Below are 14,700 nucleotides of genomic sequence, written 5' to 3'. Positions count from 1 at the left end.
GTTGCACATTGACTACTAGGTAGTTGGCTGGGGCAGCAAACTAGTTGGACATCATAAAAAGTTGGTTGTTATGGTTGCTAGGTTGCATAGGAAGTTCATCATGCAGTTCTAAAGTTGGTTTTGAATTTTTTGCACCATGCAGTCTCAAAGTTGCATCATGTAGCAATACAGTTGCACCGTATAGCACCAAAATTGGCATTGGAAAAAATTCATTGAAATATACCAGTGCATGGTCTAGTTTCAAAGATCTCATCTCGGGGATTCTAACGGTGAAAACGGATCTGAATTCCGACACATGGTTTAAAAGGTATGGCTTTTTGAATTTGTATAAAACATAGTTAATTAAATCAGTCACATGCAAGGGAGGATGCATAATGCAACATGAGGAGCGCTGGATCAAGTGAGTGAGAATGTCTGTCATCATATGCATGAGCGCATTGGCCAAACAAAAGAAACAGAGGACAGGCTGTCGCGTAGCGGCCGCTCGCAACCGTAAAAAAGTGTGTGTGCACTTTGAAGTAACTAGTAGATACCCTGCACGTTGCAGCCGGAACCTATGAAAAAACACAGTAAGCACAAAACATAAAAATATATAATGCAATCATGATTGAAAAAAATGAGAACATGATCATCTAGATTAGGCACATAGCATTTTTCTTACAATGGACACATAAAAAAGAAATATATATGTCTCAACTATTGAAATTTTGCATGTGGCATTAATTAAACAATGGTCCTGAGTTAAGAACCTTTTGTTGCCACATTTTCCCCTTTTCTCCATTCAGTATGAATGTTATAGAAAACACATTGCAACGAAGAAAATAGCCAGATCTAGTGATGCTAATCTCAACCTGTCGGTGCCCCTAAAATGAGAGGTGGTGCCCCCAAAATGAGAGGTGCAATCGGTATGTTGGATACTTGAGTGCCACAGGCACATTATCTAAAGCAATCAAGTAATGTAACCAAGTTTATTTTCACTGCAATAATATGAGACGGAAGTTGTCAAAGTTTAATATATCAAGCGAAAATTAAAACATTACCAGCGTAGTATTTGTGAAAAGCTTCCTCTCATATTTCTTTTGGTTGTTGCTCTTGTCTCCTTTAATTCGGCTAGGCATGGAAACTGACTTAGCACACTCATGAAAATTAGGTAGACTAGGTGAAGAAAATATGCCCTAGAGGCAATAATAAAGTATTATATATTTCCTTATATCATGATAAATGTTTATTATTCATGCTAGAATTGTATTAACCGGAAACATAATACATGTGTGAATACATAGACAAACACAGTGTCACTAATATGCCTCTACTTGACTAGCTCGTTAATCAAAGATGGTTATGTTTCCTAGCCATAGACATGAGTTGTCATTTGATTAACGGGATCACCTCATTAGGAGAATGACGTGATTGACTTGACCCATTCCGTTAGCTTAGCACCCGATCGTTTAGTATGTTGCTATTGCTTTCTTCATGACTTATACATGTTCCTATGACTATGAGATTATGCAACTCCCGTTTACCGGAGGAACACTTTGTGTGCTACCAAACGTCACAACGTAAATGGGTGATTATAAAGGTGCTCTACAGGTGTCTCCAAAGGTACTTGTTGGGTTGGCGTATTTCGAGATTAGGATTTGTCACTCCGATTGTCGGAGAGGTATCTCTGGGCCCACTCGGTAATGCACATCACTATAAGCCTTGCAAGCATTGTGACTAATGAGTTAGTTGCGGGATGATGTATTACGGAACGAGTAAAGAGACTTGCCGGTAACGAGATTGAACTAGGTATCGAGATACCGACGATCGAATCTCGGGCAAGTAACATACCGATGACAAAGGGAACAACGTATGTTGTTATGCGGTCTGACCGATAAAGATCTTCGTAGAATATGTGGGAGCCAATATGGGCATCCAGGTCCCGCTATTGGTTATTGACCGGAGAGGTGTCTCGGTCATGTCTACATAGTTCTCAAACCCGTAGGGTCCGCACGCTTAACGTTACGATGACAGTTTTATTGAGTTTTGATGTACCGAAGGAGTTCGGAGTCCCGGATGAGATCGGGGACATGACGAGGAGTCTCGAAATGGCCGAGACGTAAAGATCGATATATTGGACGACTATATTCGGACTTCGGAAAGGTTCCGAGTGATTCGGGTATTTTTCGGAGTAACAGAGAGTTACGGGAATACGTATTGGGCCTTATTGGGCCATACGGGAAAGAAGGAAAAGGGCCTCAAGGGTGACCGCACCCCTCCCCTTGGTCTGGTCCGAATTGGACTAGGGAAGGGGGGCGCCCCCTTCCTTCCTTCTCTTTTTCCCTTCCTCTTTTCCTATTTCATATGGGAGGTGGAATCCTACTAGGACTAGGGAGTCCTAGTAGGACTCCACACTTGGTGCGCCCCCTCCTAGGGCCGGCCTCCTCCTCCCTTGCTCCTTTATATACGGGGGCAGGGGGGCACCCCAGAGACACAACAATTGATCCTTGAGATCTCTTAGCCGTGTGCGGTGCCCCCCTCCACCATATTACACCTCGATAATACCGTTGCGGAGCTTAAGCGAAGCCCTGCGTCGGTGGAACATCATCATCGTCACCACGCCGTCGTGCTGACGAAACTCTCCCTCAACACTCGGCTGGATCGGAGTTCGAGTGACGTCATCGAGCTGAACGTGTGTAGAACTCGGAGGTGCCGTGCGTTCGGTACTTGATCGGTCGGATCGTGAAGACGTACGACTACATCAACCGCGTTGTGATAACGCTTTCGCTGTCGGTCTACGAGGGTACGTGGACAACACTCTCCCCTCTCGTTGCTATGCATCACCATGATCTTGCGTGTGCGTAGGATTTTTTTTTGAAATTACTACGTTCTCCAACACTAGGCGCGATAATTTACGTAGTCTAGGCATGGTAACTTTTGACCTAAAAAATCATCAAACATATCAACATGAGATCTAGTTTTTAATGACTCGTTGCGACAGATTAATGGTGAAAATGGATTTTGAACGTGACCAACGTCTGATCTACAAAATATAATTTTTTTTTGAACGAGAGAATCTAGAATGACATTAACATTTTGTCCTATTGCGAATGTGGAAAGAAGGTTGGGAAACCATTTTTATGCCCATCATAACTTCCGTGCAAACAACATGATAACTTTTATACTGCAGGCATGATAACATACTGATACGTAGCTGAGACGTGGTAACTATTGACCCCAAAAAAAGTCGTCGAAATGTATCAACATGGGATGTAGTTTCAATGATCTCGGCGCTAGAATTTAATAGTGAAAGCGCATTAAAAATCAATTTTCTATTTGAGATAAAACATTTTAAATTTGGAAATATGAAAATAATTATGCTGACATTATCACTTGCATGCATGCATGCTTGTATGGCGATTTTGCACTGTCCCTAACCGGCAAGCTGACCGCATGCAATTTAAAAGCAAGCATCACATTATGCATTTTTGATATACATCAGAAATATTTATGTACACAATTTATATTTTTAAATACATGATTAATATTTTTTGATACACATTCTCTTTTTTATGCATTTTCGTATACATGAGATTTTTTAACTATACGCATTTACTGATTTTTAAATTCTTGGTTAACATGTTTTGTTATATATGTTTAGATTTTTTTCAAAATATTGAAAATATGTAGAAGTATTAAAAATAAAAAAATATTTATTATATATTTTTAGAATATTTAGACGTATTAACGAAGGCAAAATAAATCAAAAAACTTAAACATAAAGCATAAGAAACGATAGAAACGTACGAGGTTGGGTGAAACACAAAAGGCTCGATGTAGTGGGTCGGCCCACTTGTAGTATGTAAGAGGCCGCACAGTTTTGCTTTTTTTTTTTGTTTCTTCTTCTTCTCTTTCATTTTTATGTTTATAATTTTTTTAATTTATCATCTAGTTTTCTATGTTTCTTTTTTCATTTTCATAAATTCGAAAAATTCCATGTATGGAAGTTTCGTACTTTCTTTATATTTTTCAAGAAAAATCAATTTTGAAAACCGTTTCTCATTTTCAAAAAATTGTTCAAAACTTTCATGAATGTTCAAAAATTCAACAAAAAATCTGAATTTAATTTTTTGTTCATGAATTTGATTTTGTTCCCGTTTAGAAAACGAGTTTTCACAAAAATATTCAGAATTTTCAAAAATTGTTCACACTTGAAAAATTGTTTAGGAATTTACATAAAGTGTTTACGTTTTCAAAATTTGTTCATGTTGTCAAAAAATGTGTGATATACCGAAATTTGTTCACATTTTCCAGAAAAAATGGAATTACAAAAATTGTTGACCTTTTTTATTAAAATTGTTCATTTTTGTGTGTTTTTAACATATTCGGCATTTCAAAATTATTTATGATTTGCAAAAAATGTTTCGATTTTTTTCTAAAATGTGTCCAAATCCCGACGTTGTATGTGTTCTTAAATCATGAGAAGCCATCGGTTGTGCTCCCTCCGTTCGGAAACAACTGATGTGGTTTTAGTTCAAACTAAACCACGTCAGTTATTTTACCAAATGGAGGCCATAGGAGCAGGTGTTCAGCAGTATCAGGTCTTGAGTTTGCATCCTCCGCAGCATAGTGTGTTTCTGGGATGTTTTTGTCACACTAAAAAATAACTCGCTATGTGCCCTGGTGGGCTTGGGCCCAGTCGCGTCACTCTTGAGCGTCGCGATCCTATATGACGGATCTGTCATATAGGAGGTCCCACTCGGCTCCCTAGGTTTTTTAGTCTAAAACACACTCCCCTTTATTGATCACAATTCATGGTTATACAATCTAGGGTGGGAGGATTGAGGAGCCACACATGGCGTCCTAAAGATAGGCTTAGAGTATGTTTAGCGAGGCTATATGCCTCAAAGTTCGTGGCACATCCTTCAAGGATGAAAGAACATTCTTGCAATTGGGTTGCCGTTGAAATAATATCCTTTACGATGCTAGTATACAGCCCGCCAGTGCCCTTGGGAATTGTTGATTTCTTATTGACAGTCAGAGGCTATGACCACATGTGATAACGAGAGCCAAGGGAAAGTGAAAGAGCTTCCTGACAGGGCAGTGCTTCAAGAGTAGCCGGAGTAGTCCTGGCCATCTCAGGCCCGGCCCTGTCGGCCCACCCAGGCCCGGCCGTAAAATCTAGGGCCTAGGCCCGATGGGCTTGCCCATGGGCCGGGCTTGGGCCTGAGTTTTGAGCCCACCAGCAGGGCCTGGACGGGCTTGGGCTTGGCATATTGGCATTTTAAGGAAGAGGCCCGGCCCACGGCCCTAAGCCCTAAAGGCTTTTCAGGGCTTTTTGCCAGATGGGCCGGGCTTGGGCTTGAAAAGTAGGCCCGATGGTACTGCCTGGGAGGGCCTGGGCCTCAGTTTTCTGCCGTGGGCTTTTTCAGGCCCGGCCCAAGCCCGGCCCGGCCCGGCCCATGGCCAGATATAAGAGCACTTAATCGCCGACGAGCCCATGTAATTACACGTGTCACTCCTGCATATGGCACTATAAGAGCCCTCGCTTGAATGACGTGACACGGCCCCGTCCACTCTAATCTTAGTTGTGCCAGCAACTGGAGCGATTCAATGTCGGTGCACCACGCCTACCGTTGGGGATATGCTAGTTTTCTTCGGTCTGCACTCCTCGAGTTCCCTGATAAAATTATTTACAAAGAATTGTGTGGATTGAGGTGATTGAAGAATCTGCTCGTGTAAATCCTTCCTGCGTGAGTGCCAAAAGGCGTGCGCGCGGTAAACCGAGTTTTTAGCGCGCGCGGGACGTTTTGGCGCGCTCCAGCGGTGGCGGAAAAGTCGCGCGCGGGAAAAGGCGGCAGGTCGCGCGCTATTTTTGGCGCACCGCTTTCGGCGCGCCTATAAATTGTGGCGCTCGCCACGCGCCTATTCCACACACTTCTCTTCCTCTTCCGCTGCCACGCGCGCCTCCACCGCTTCCTCAGTTGCTTCCGCTGCCACGCGCGCCACCGCTCCAGCGCCCCGCCACCATGATGATCGTTGGGATGACATGTGGCTCGATACCTCGGACCAGACCAGCGAGGATGGCGACGATGACGATGACGACGACGACTGGGAGTAGGCTGTAGTTGCGTATGTAGTTGCAATATCCAGTAGTTTTTATCTATGTCGTTGCACTATCTAATAGTTTTTATATGGAACTATGTAAAATATCTATGTATCGTTTTTTCTATCTATGAATTTTATTTATCGTTTTATTAAAAAAATGTATGCAATGTTTAGCGCGCGCAACATTTTAGTGCGGCCGCTGGAGCTACGCGCGCGCTCAATTTTGACGCGTCTGCTGGAGCCAGCGCTGCCGGCCGCGCCAAACCAGGCGAACGGCGCGCGGCAAATGCGTTTTTTGCGCGCGGCGCGTTGCGCGGCTGTTGGAGATGCTCTTAGAACCCTAATAAAATCATCATGTGGTAGAGCTTCAATGAGCGCTAATATCCCACATTTAGCATCAGGCTCTCGTTGTTCTCAGTAACGTGAACTAGGTCTCGGTCCTCAAGAACCCATACGCAGTGTGCCATGTTGCATTGCAGCAATGAATGGACCCATGAATCATCAGCGCCGCATAATCCACAACACGACGGTGTTGTCATGTGTCGATGATGTACCAAATCAGCTGACGGAAGCCACTGATGGGCCAACCTCCATAATAAGATTTTAATCTTCGATGGCACATCCACCTTCCACATTTTTGTCCAAGCTTTAGTTTCACCGTCTGAGTTTGAGGAATCCGGTCCCACTCGGTTCCCCGTGTCACCCCCATCAGAGAGGTACATCTCGCCTTGAAAGGCAACCAGTAGTAGGTCAGCCCACTAGAGTTTTTTTCTATTTCTGTTTTGTTTTCCCCATGTGGAAGGCTTTTTGTTTTTATTTTTCGTACGTATATTTATTCCTGAAAATGTTTTAAAAAATATACATACATATAAAAAATACTTTGTTTAGTTTATAGAAAATGTTCATTGTGGATTATAAAAATGTTCAGGAAATGTATTTTTTTGTCATTGTGGTTCTAAAAGGTGTTTGTACCTTAAAAAAACTGTTTCTCATGTACTCCCTCTGTTCCATAACTATTTAGAAAACAACAGGTATTTTTTTAATGTGTATTTGAAAAAGTATTAATCATGTATTTGAAAAAAATCAACGTGCATCACAATAATGTTCAACAAGTATTAAAACAACGTAACCGGCGCGCGAAGATATCGCCGTTGACCGAGTCAGCCTCCGAGCCAGCAACGGATGCGGCCATTCGGGGTGCTCTCAAAGACCCTCACTAGTTCATCACCATGATAGGTGAGTACATCGCCCTCATCGGCAACGACACTTGGGATCTTGTGTGTCCCCCCTTTCAACGCCAACATCGTCTTCAACAAATTGATTTTGCGTCCCAAGTTCCACCCTGACGGCTTCCTCGACCGGTAAAAGGCTGATTGGGTTAATCTCGTGGTTCCTCACAAGAACAAGACGTTGTGACTTCGACGAGATGTTTAGCCTTGGTTGTCAAACCAACCACTATATGTGTCATCCTCTCCATCGCGCTCTCCCTCAACTGAAATATGAAATACCAGCAGGAGCAACAAAGTTGTAAAAGGAAGCCAATTTGTTGTACAATCTCCTCCCAGCCCCCCCCCCCCCCCCCCCCCCCCAAACCAAAACAACTATGCTCATTTTGAAAGTGCTCTTCTGATCTTGAGCTCGTGTTCATAAAAATAATTTAGTTAAAAAACAAAAAACAAAATTGATTATTTTACCGCAAACATTGTTGAATGTTTTGCATACGTGCAAACTTCGATGAAGTGGAGCGCACTCCCATTCATCCTAGAGATGATCCGAAGCCCAGTCAGGGACCGCTCCCCTTTGGCAGCCATGGTGAGTGAGATTAAAAGGCTCCTAAGTGTAGGTAGAGAGCATGCACTGTCACATGTCCCTAGAGGGCAAAATGAAGTTGGACATAAGGAATGTTGTTCTAAACGAAAATCTGCTTGTACATAGAACATTCAACATTGTTTGCAAAAAAAAAAAAATCAGTTTTTTTTAGAATTTCTTATTCCTATTTTTATTTGTTTTACAGTTCATGAGGATGCATGTGAGCTCATGATAAAAAAACTCCATGCCCCGCTCACGTTCACTTCATGACGTGAGATTAATTAGGCCATCGCATCAGAGAACGGACGTTTGGCTCTCGGCCTCCATAGAGGCCTTTATTTAAAAAAAAATCAAAATTTATTTTTTTGTTTCAAAAAAATCTGAAAAAAATGTGCAAGTAAAAAAGGATGTAATGTTTATGTGTGTAAACTTTCAGGATGGAATACGTTGAAAATGCGACCTGTATAAAAAAAACAAATTCATGACCTGAGAGGATGAATAGTATCATATGTTAAAAAGCCCCAGATTTGTCTTTTTTGCACAACCCTCATTTCAACGTATTTTGTCTGAAAGTTTACACACATGTGTGTTATGCCTCCATTTATATCTGTATTTTTTTTCAGATTTTTTTGAAATAAAGAAAATATGAAATTTGACAATTTTTAATTTTTTCAAAACCGAGCTCCATGGAGCTCGGCATCCAAAGGCAATATTCGCATCGCATGTCAAAAGGAAGCTAATCAACGGACATCAATGCCCAGATAAAAGATGGAAAATACAGTGCTAGGTTTTTCACACACACACATACACAAAATACATTGCTAGCTGACATGTGACCCTGAAGCCATTCTACCACGTGAACATTAGTTGCGGCGAGGACAATTTTATTCTATGGGGTTTGCTCATTCATGAACTGAAGAGATAGACATTTCGTTCCAGTGCAATTATATACAGACAACATGATCCAACGTTGAACTTATTCCGGGAAACGGAAGATCCTAAATGCTAACTTGCGCCATTTGCACCGACAGCAGAGCATCCTGTTCGTTCAACTCTCCGAGCTCGGAAGGCAGGGCTGTCGAGCTCCCGTGGCTTCTCTGCTTGGACAGCTCCGTGACATAGCGGATCATGTCCGTCAGCTCGGAGTGCGACGACCCGCCTTCCTCCATGGCCGCCCTCGCCTCCGCGGCGATCTCTTTGGCCCTGACCCTCCTCGCCTCCCCCTCCGCCCCGCCGCCCATCAACTCCGCGATCGCCTTCTCCACGTCGCCGCTCGTCACCTGAACCCCCTCGGCCTCTTTCGGGAGGTACATGGTGGGGATCTTGACGCCGGACCTGACGCCCACGCCGAGCACGTCCACGAGCAGCTGCTCGCTGCAGAACTGGTCGGCGATGGTGGGCCACGTCAGAGTCGGCACGCCGTAGGAGACGGCCTCCAGCGTCGCGTTCCAGCCGCAGTGCGTGAGGAAGCCGCCCACCGCCGGGTGCGAGAGGATGGTCACCTGCGGCGCCCACCCGCGGACGAGGAGGCCCCTGTCCTTGACGCGCGCCTCGAACCCCTCCTCGTCGAGCAGCGCCCTCACGGCGGCGTCCGCCTTGGCCTCCTTGATGGCCCACACGAACGCCCGCCCGGACGCCTCGAGGCCGCGCGCGAGCCCGGCGAGCTGCTTCGCCGTCAGCTGCGAGATGCTGCCGAAGCTGACGTACAGCACGGACGCCGGCGGCCGGGCGTCGAGCCACGAGACGATGTGCCCGGCGTCGACGTCGGCGTGGTTGCCGCGGCCGGCCTTGGCGTCGGCGTCGTTGAGCATGCCGCTGGAGGCGCAGGTCGGCCCGACGGCCCACGTCCTCTTGCCGAGGGCCGCCGCGTACGCGTCCACGAAGGCGCCCTCCATGCCGCGGAACGTGTTGAACAGCAGGCCGTCGGCGGTGGCCTCGGCGTCCAGCGCCTCACGGTGCTCCTTCTCCACGCCGGGGTACTGGAAGAACCCCCGGAGCGTGGCCGTGTTGCCGGCGGCGCGCACCGGGAAGTCCGGCACCTCGAACGGCGCCATCACGTCGTCCCCGACGCGGTCGTACACGCCGTGCGCCGACAGGCGGTGCACGGCGAGCTGGAAGTAGGCGGAGGGGCAGTGCATCACCAGCCTGGGGATGCCGAGGCGTTCGCACACCGGCGCCGTCCACGGGTTGCACGCGTCGGCTACGAGGCAGACCGGCCGGCGCGTCAGCGCCCGGAGGTACTCCTCCAGCGGCTCCGCGATCTTCCATATGCCCTGGAAGAATCTGAGGCACATGGCCGGCTCGAGCCCTGTCATCTGGTCGATGGTCTCCACCCCCTCCGGCAGGCCGAGCTGCGCGCAGGGGAAGGGGAGCTCGACGAACTCGACGGCGAGACCGGCCCTCCTGGCGCCGTCGACGGTGGCCCTGTTGCGCGCGGCGTTGACGGGCGTGGTGACCACGGTGACCCTTGGCCCGCGCGCGGCGAGGAGGCGCGCCACGTCCACCATGGGGATGATGTGGCCCGGCGCCACCAGCGGCACCAGCACGAAGTGCAGCTCCTCCCAGATCGCCATCAATGGCAGGCAGCTCGATCCGAATCTAGCGAGTTAGTCAGTGCGAGTGTGTGACCACACACCAACACCCCGGTCAATGGCCGATGTCGAGGCTATATCATGCTGGGTGACGTTCCTGGTGACGTGACGTGGGGAAAACGCAATGAATGGATCAAATTAGGCGGTGGAGATTAGACGTGGGGAAAACGCAATGAACGGAACGTGATACTAGGAAGCAATGCGTGGTAAAAAAAATACGATCGTGGGCACCAAGTAGAGGCTCAGGCCCGTTCGGAACAGAGGGAGAAAAAACTACAGAATTTGTGGAAGGCATAGGATTGTCGTGGCAAAACTCAGGAATGGAAAACGCAGGACGAAAACGAGAAGACAGTGTTCGGATCAGAGGAGAGAAGACCACAGAAACTGACACAAGGCTCATTAAAAAATTCGAATAGTACGCTGTGTGACTAGCAGAAACAGGGAGATGATTGTTTATTCACAAGCACGCTTCTCTCTTCTTTGCCTCGGGCCTACGCGAAAAAACAGAGCTACACGTAGATGTTTATTTTCCCTTGGAATCTGCACGATACGCCTACCTTTCCTCTGGCTTCCTGTTCACGCTTCCTTTGTTCCAAACGCAGCGAAGGTGAAAAAAACTGCAGGAACTTCATTCCTTTGGTTTTTCCTGCAAGCCGAACGGGCCCTCAGCTTGCGGTTGATCCGCTAGGGAAAAAATTCCTATACGACCGGGTCCGGTCGTATGGTTTTGATCAGGAGACCCACTCAGCCGATTGGCACGTGGCAGTGTGAATCTCAATGCATCGAGGTACCTTCTTCTCTGATTCTCTGTCGTGTTTCAGCTTTTAGCATGCTATAACGCGATCTACCGTGCTATTAGCGAGACATCGCACACCTGTTTATTTAGCGAGACAATTTTCTACACGCTATAACATAGTATGCTATTAGCGGGGCTATAGCGTGCTATTTTTTTTAATGGACGAGAAGCAGTGCTTGGTAAAAAAAACGATCGTGTGCACCAATGGAGGATCCACTTGCGATTGATCTGCTAGGCATGGCGACAATGGGGTTATGGATTTTCTAGGTCAGTGCGGCGCCCGCGTCCAAAGCTGCGTGGTGTGCACCGAGAAGTTTTTGGCTAGCTGTCGGCGGGAATGAAGGTGACATGTGCTCCAATCCACCTAGTACTGTAGAAGCCAAGGTGCCTCGTGGTGTTCAAGAACAGACACAGCCTAGGTCGAACCGTCCAAGGCTTCCAAGCACGCTCTGGTTCACCAATTCTCCTGCGGAACCGTCCAAGGCTTATAAGTCTATACTAATCAAGGGTTAACCAATAGCTTTTCTGGAATAAAATTTTAGGTTGGGCTACCAAAATACATGAAGTTTTTGCTCCACAAAGTGGGCTGTCATGGGCATACCTAAATTTTACTCCTCTCTGTCCCATAATATAAGACCTTATTGCATCCAATTTGCGAGGGAGCAGATCGGTTTGCTAACAAATGCAAGTTATATTTTCTATGCAATGCGCATTGCTAGTACCTGAAGTCTCCAGATTCATTCCTTCTTCCAAATAGGTTCAAGATGTTTATATTCATTCATTCGTAGATGGACTCACTTGACCTTAATGATATTAGCACTGATTTTATAAGAAGCGAGTCAATCATGCGTCTCTTTTGTGCTTGTCAGTTACACAAGCAAATGCATTTTCAGTTTCCCACAGGATCACAAAGGACTTGTTTTATTCGAAACCAATAGACACGAGCTCGACGAGATACGCTTCACTTGTATGGAAGCTTCTCCTCTGATTCATCTCTTTTATGTACCCACCGGGCAGCCTGCTCAACACTCATGGTTCAGTCCTCCTATCCCTCGAGCCATACCGAAGTGCCAGATCCTCATCGCAAAGCCAAGTACTTTGTTGTGATCGTCCCCCGAATCTACGATAATCCAGATAGTAACTGAGAACTACATCATTTTTGCTAGGAGCGACCCCAAAATCTTCTGACAGTGGCTTCCCCACTATTTGGACATGAGACACACTGGGACAAAGTGCATAGCCAATATATCAGTGTAATGGAAGAGATGATCATAAGAACTAAATGCAGTGTTTCTACAAGTGCTCGAAAGCTCACCATATGTAGTACAGACCGTCAAACGTGTCCTTGTGGACCCTCCCAAGAAGCTCAATCTTTACCACTCCACCAATACATAGAACTGAGTGTGGTAGCTTAAAAGACTGCATCACATTTTCCTGGAATATCACGCCTCATGTTACTTTCAAACATCTAAATTTTATGTTTATTACACAAACAAGAAACACAGCTAGGAATATGTATTCAACTGACCTGCAACATTGGAAATTCCGGAGATGTGTACGTCCAGACATAGTTGCTATCATCAGTCAGCTCCGCGTCACTTTGAACATATACATGTGTTTCAGACCAGTGGGGTGGTTTTAGATAGCCCAGGCGGAACCGGACGTGTTTTGCTGAATATATCGGATGACCATATCGGAAAAATGCTGCACGGTGAAGAGTATTAACGCAGAAGGCACCTTTTTGCATACAGAAAGAAGGCTGAATCAAGTCTTAGGAGCCAAACCTTTTAATGGCCGTATCCTGATTTCATCAACGAGACACAGCTCTGACTGAAGGCTATATATCAGGCATTCTGGCACAGCAGGATCTTTCTGGCCACCGCTCGACCAATAAGACGGTCTCCACTCCTCATCATGTTCAAGGGTATTTTCTATGGCCTCTTCAGGCAAATGATCAGTGCTGGACGCACCTACGCAGCAACTGATGCAATCCTTGGGGTCATACGGCGAGAGAAGATCATGGCTAAGATGCATATACACTCTGTGATCCCTCCCGAGCTTCTCCAGCCCAGCAAAAGCACTTGACCCAGCATTTCGGTGTGCACTGCTGATGCTGCTCAGCTCAACACGCGTGAAGTTGGAAACCTCCGGGTAAACCCACAGGCACAGGATCTTGCTGAACTGGTTTGCAATAACTGGATAAAAAGATTCATATTCAGCTGGCCTGAACCTTGTGGGTAGTTTGTCACTGAATGAAAAAACGAGCACCAACTAGCATGGCAGCAATAATCCGGTTCAGTGACAGAGCTTATATATCAGCCAGTGAGCATAATGGCAGGTCCAATTCAGACATTCAGTATTCAGTTGGGACGTTGTGAGGATTGGGGTGGGTAGTTATCAGTGATGAACAGAAAAACGAGCACAAGGTAGCATAATAACAGCAACAATTGAGATGGTTCTGTAAGCGGCCTATTTGGGTGACATCGTCGTCAAATCGATTATGGAATTTCCGCATGGAATGGATCTGATTAGCTAAGTAGCTAGACTAGAATCGACATAGATGGATGTAAAGGCAGATCCGGAAAATTTGGGCGCACCGAATCGGCGCCAGGAGCGGGAGACGGCGGTGGCGCGCGCGAGGTCGGCGGGGTCGTCGAGCAGGCTGAAGACGGTGGCGGAGATGTCCGGGCCCAGGCTCTCGAGGAAGTCCAACCCCCGACCCTCCTCCCGCGCCATCGCAGGCGATTCTCTTCTCCTCTCCATAATCCAGACCCGAGCAGAGGAGAAAGTGAAAAGCGACTAGACCCCTACGTCTCGCTTACAGCGAGATGTAGGGCAGCCTCGTCTGAGGACGAGCGCGAGGTGGGCAGGCCCAGACGCTCGCGAGGCAACAGCCCCCTTTTTCTGTTTTCTTTTTCACTTTTTGTTTTCGTGTTTTGTTTTATTTTTTAGTTTTGATTATAATTCCAAAAAATATAAATATATATATTACTAAATTATTTTATATAAAATTAAAAAATGTAAATCAAGCATTTTTAAAATGTTAAATGTGAAAAAAAATCTAATGTATATTTCTAATGTATAAAAAATATACAATGTGTATAAAAAGGTAATCATGTATTTAAAAAATGTTAACCAAGCCTTTCAAAAAGGTGATAATCAAGTGTTTTACAAAAAATGTATACAAAAAACCATCGGATATTAATGAAAAATATACACAGAAAAATACTATGTGTATGAAAAAAATATTGATCATGTTTTAAAAAAGTGAAATGAGTATAAAAATGTTCCTACTGTGTATTTAACATGTACAACTTAGATTAAATAAAAGTAGATATAACCAATAAATTTTTAAAATTTTTGTTTATGTATTTAATAAATCTTAAACTCGTATATAAAATGTTCCTGATGTATAAA

General features: G+C 45.6%; 2 protein-coding genes across 2 annotated transcripts; both read right to left on the bottom strand.

Moving 5' to 3' along the window:
* Nucleotides 1-8,660: 8,660 nt before the first annotated feature.
* On the bottom strand, nt 8,661-11,011 carry LOC109766228 (UDP-glycosyltransferase 73C11-like). The gene has a single exon (XM_020324998.4). It carries the CDS (start codon nt 10,467-10,469, stop codon nt 8,895-8,897), a length of 1,575 nt encoding a protein of 524 aa, XP_020180587.1. The 5' UTR covers nt 10,470-11,011; the 3' UTR covers nt 8,661-8,894.
* Nucleotides 11,012-12,087: 1,076 nt separating this feature from the next.
* Nucleotides 12,088-14,093, bottom strand: LOC109766240 (F-box protein At4g00755). The gene is made up of 5 exons (XM_020325010.3): nt 13,881-14,093; nt 13,068-13,478; nt 12,812-12,987; nt 12,599-12,717; nt 12,088-12,505 (listed from the first exon to the last, which is right to left on the bottom strand). The coding sequence occupies exons 1-5, from the start codon at nt 14,044-14,046 to the stop codon at nt 12,313-12,315; spliced, it is 1,065 nt and encodes a 354-aa protein (XP_020180599.1). The 5' UTR covers nt 14,047-14,093; the 3' UTR covers nt 12,088-12,312.
* Between the last annotated feature and the right edge of the window lie 607 nt (nt 14,094-14,700).

The sequence above is a fragment of the Aegilops tauschii genome, chromosome 3 (genome assembly GCF_002575655.3).
Source record: "Aegilops tauschii subsp. strangulata cultivar AL8/78 chromosome 3, Aet v6.0, whole genome shotgun sequence".
NCBI classification, from domain to species: domain Eukaryota; kingdom Viridiplantae; phylum Streptophyta; class Magnoliopsida; order Poales; family Poaceae; genus Aegilops; species Aegilops tauschii.
The sequence above is the reverse complement of the archived record's forward strand: the minus strand, read 5'-3'. Positions and strand labels throughout refer to the sequence as shown.

Excerpts from the sequence above, each read along its gene's own strand:
- LOC109766228 (XM_020324998.4), bottom strand. The coding sequence starts at position 10,469 with ATGGCGATCTGGGAGGAGCTGCACTTCGTGCTGGTGCCGCTGGTGGCG.
- LOC109766240 (XM_020325010.3), bottom strand. The coding sequence starts at position 14,046 with ATGGAGAGGAGAAGAGAATCGCCTGCGATGGCGCGGGAGGAGGGTCGG. Across the intron at positions 12,718-12,811 it reads CGGAATTTCCAATGTTGCAG|GAAAATGTGATGCAGTCTTT; the intron begins GTCAGTTGAATA and ends GTGATATTCCAG. Across the intron at positions 12,506-12,598 it reads GACGGTCTGTACTACATATG|TGTGTCTCATGTCCAAATAG; the intron begins GTGAGCTTTCGA and ends ACTTTGTCCCAG.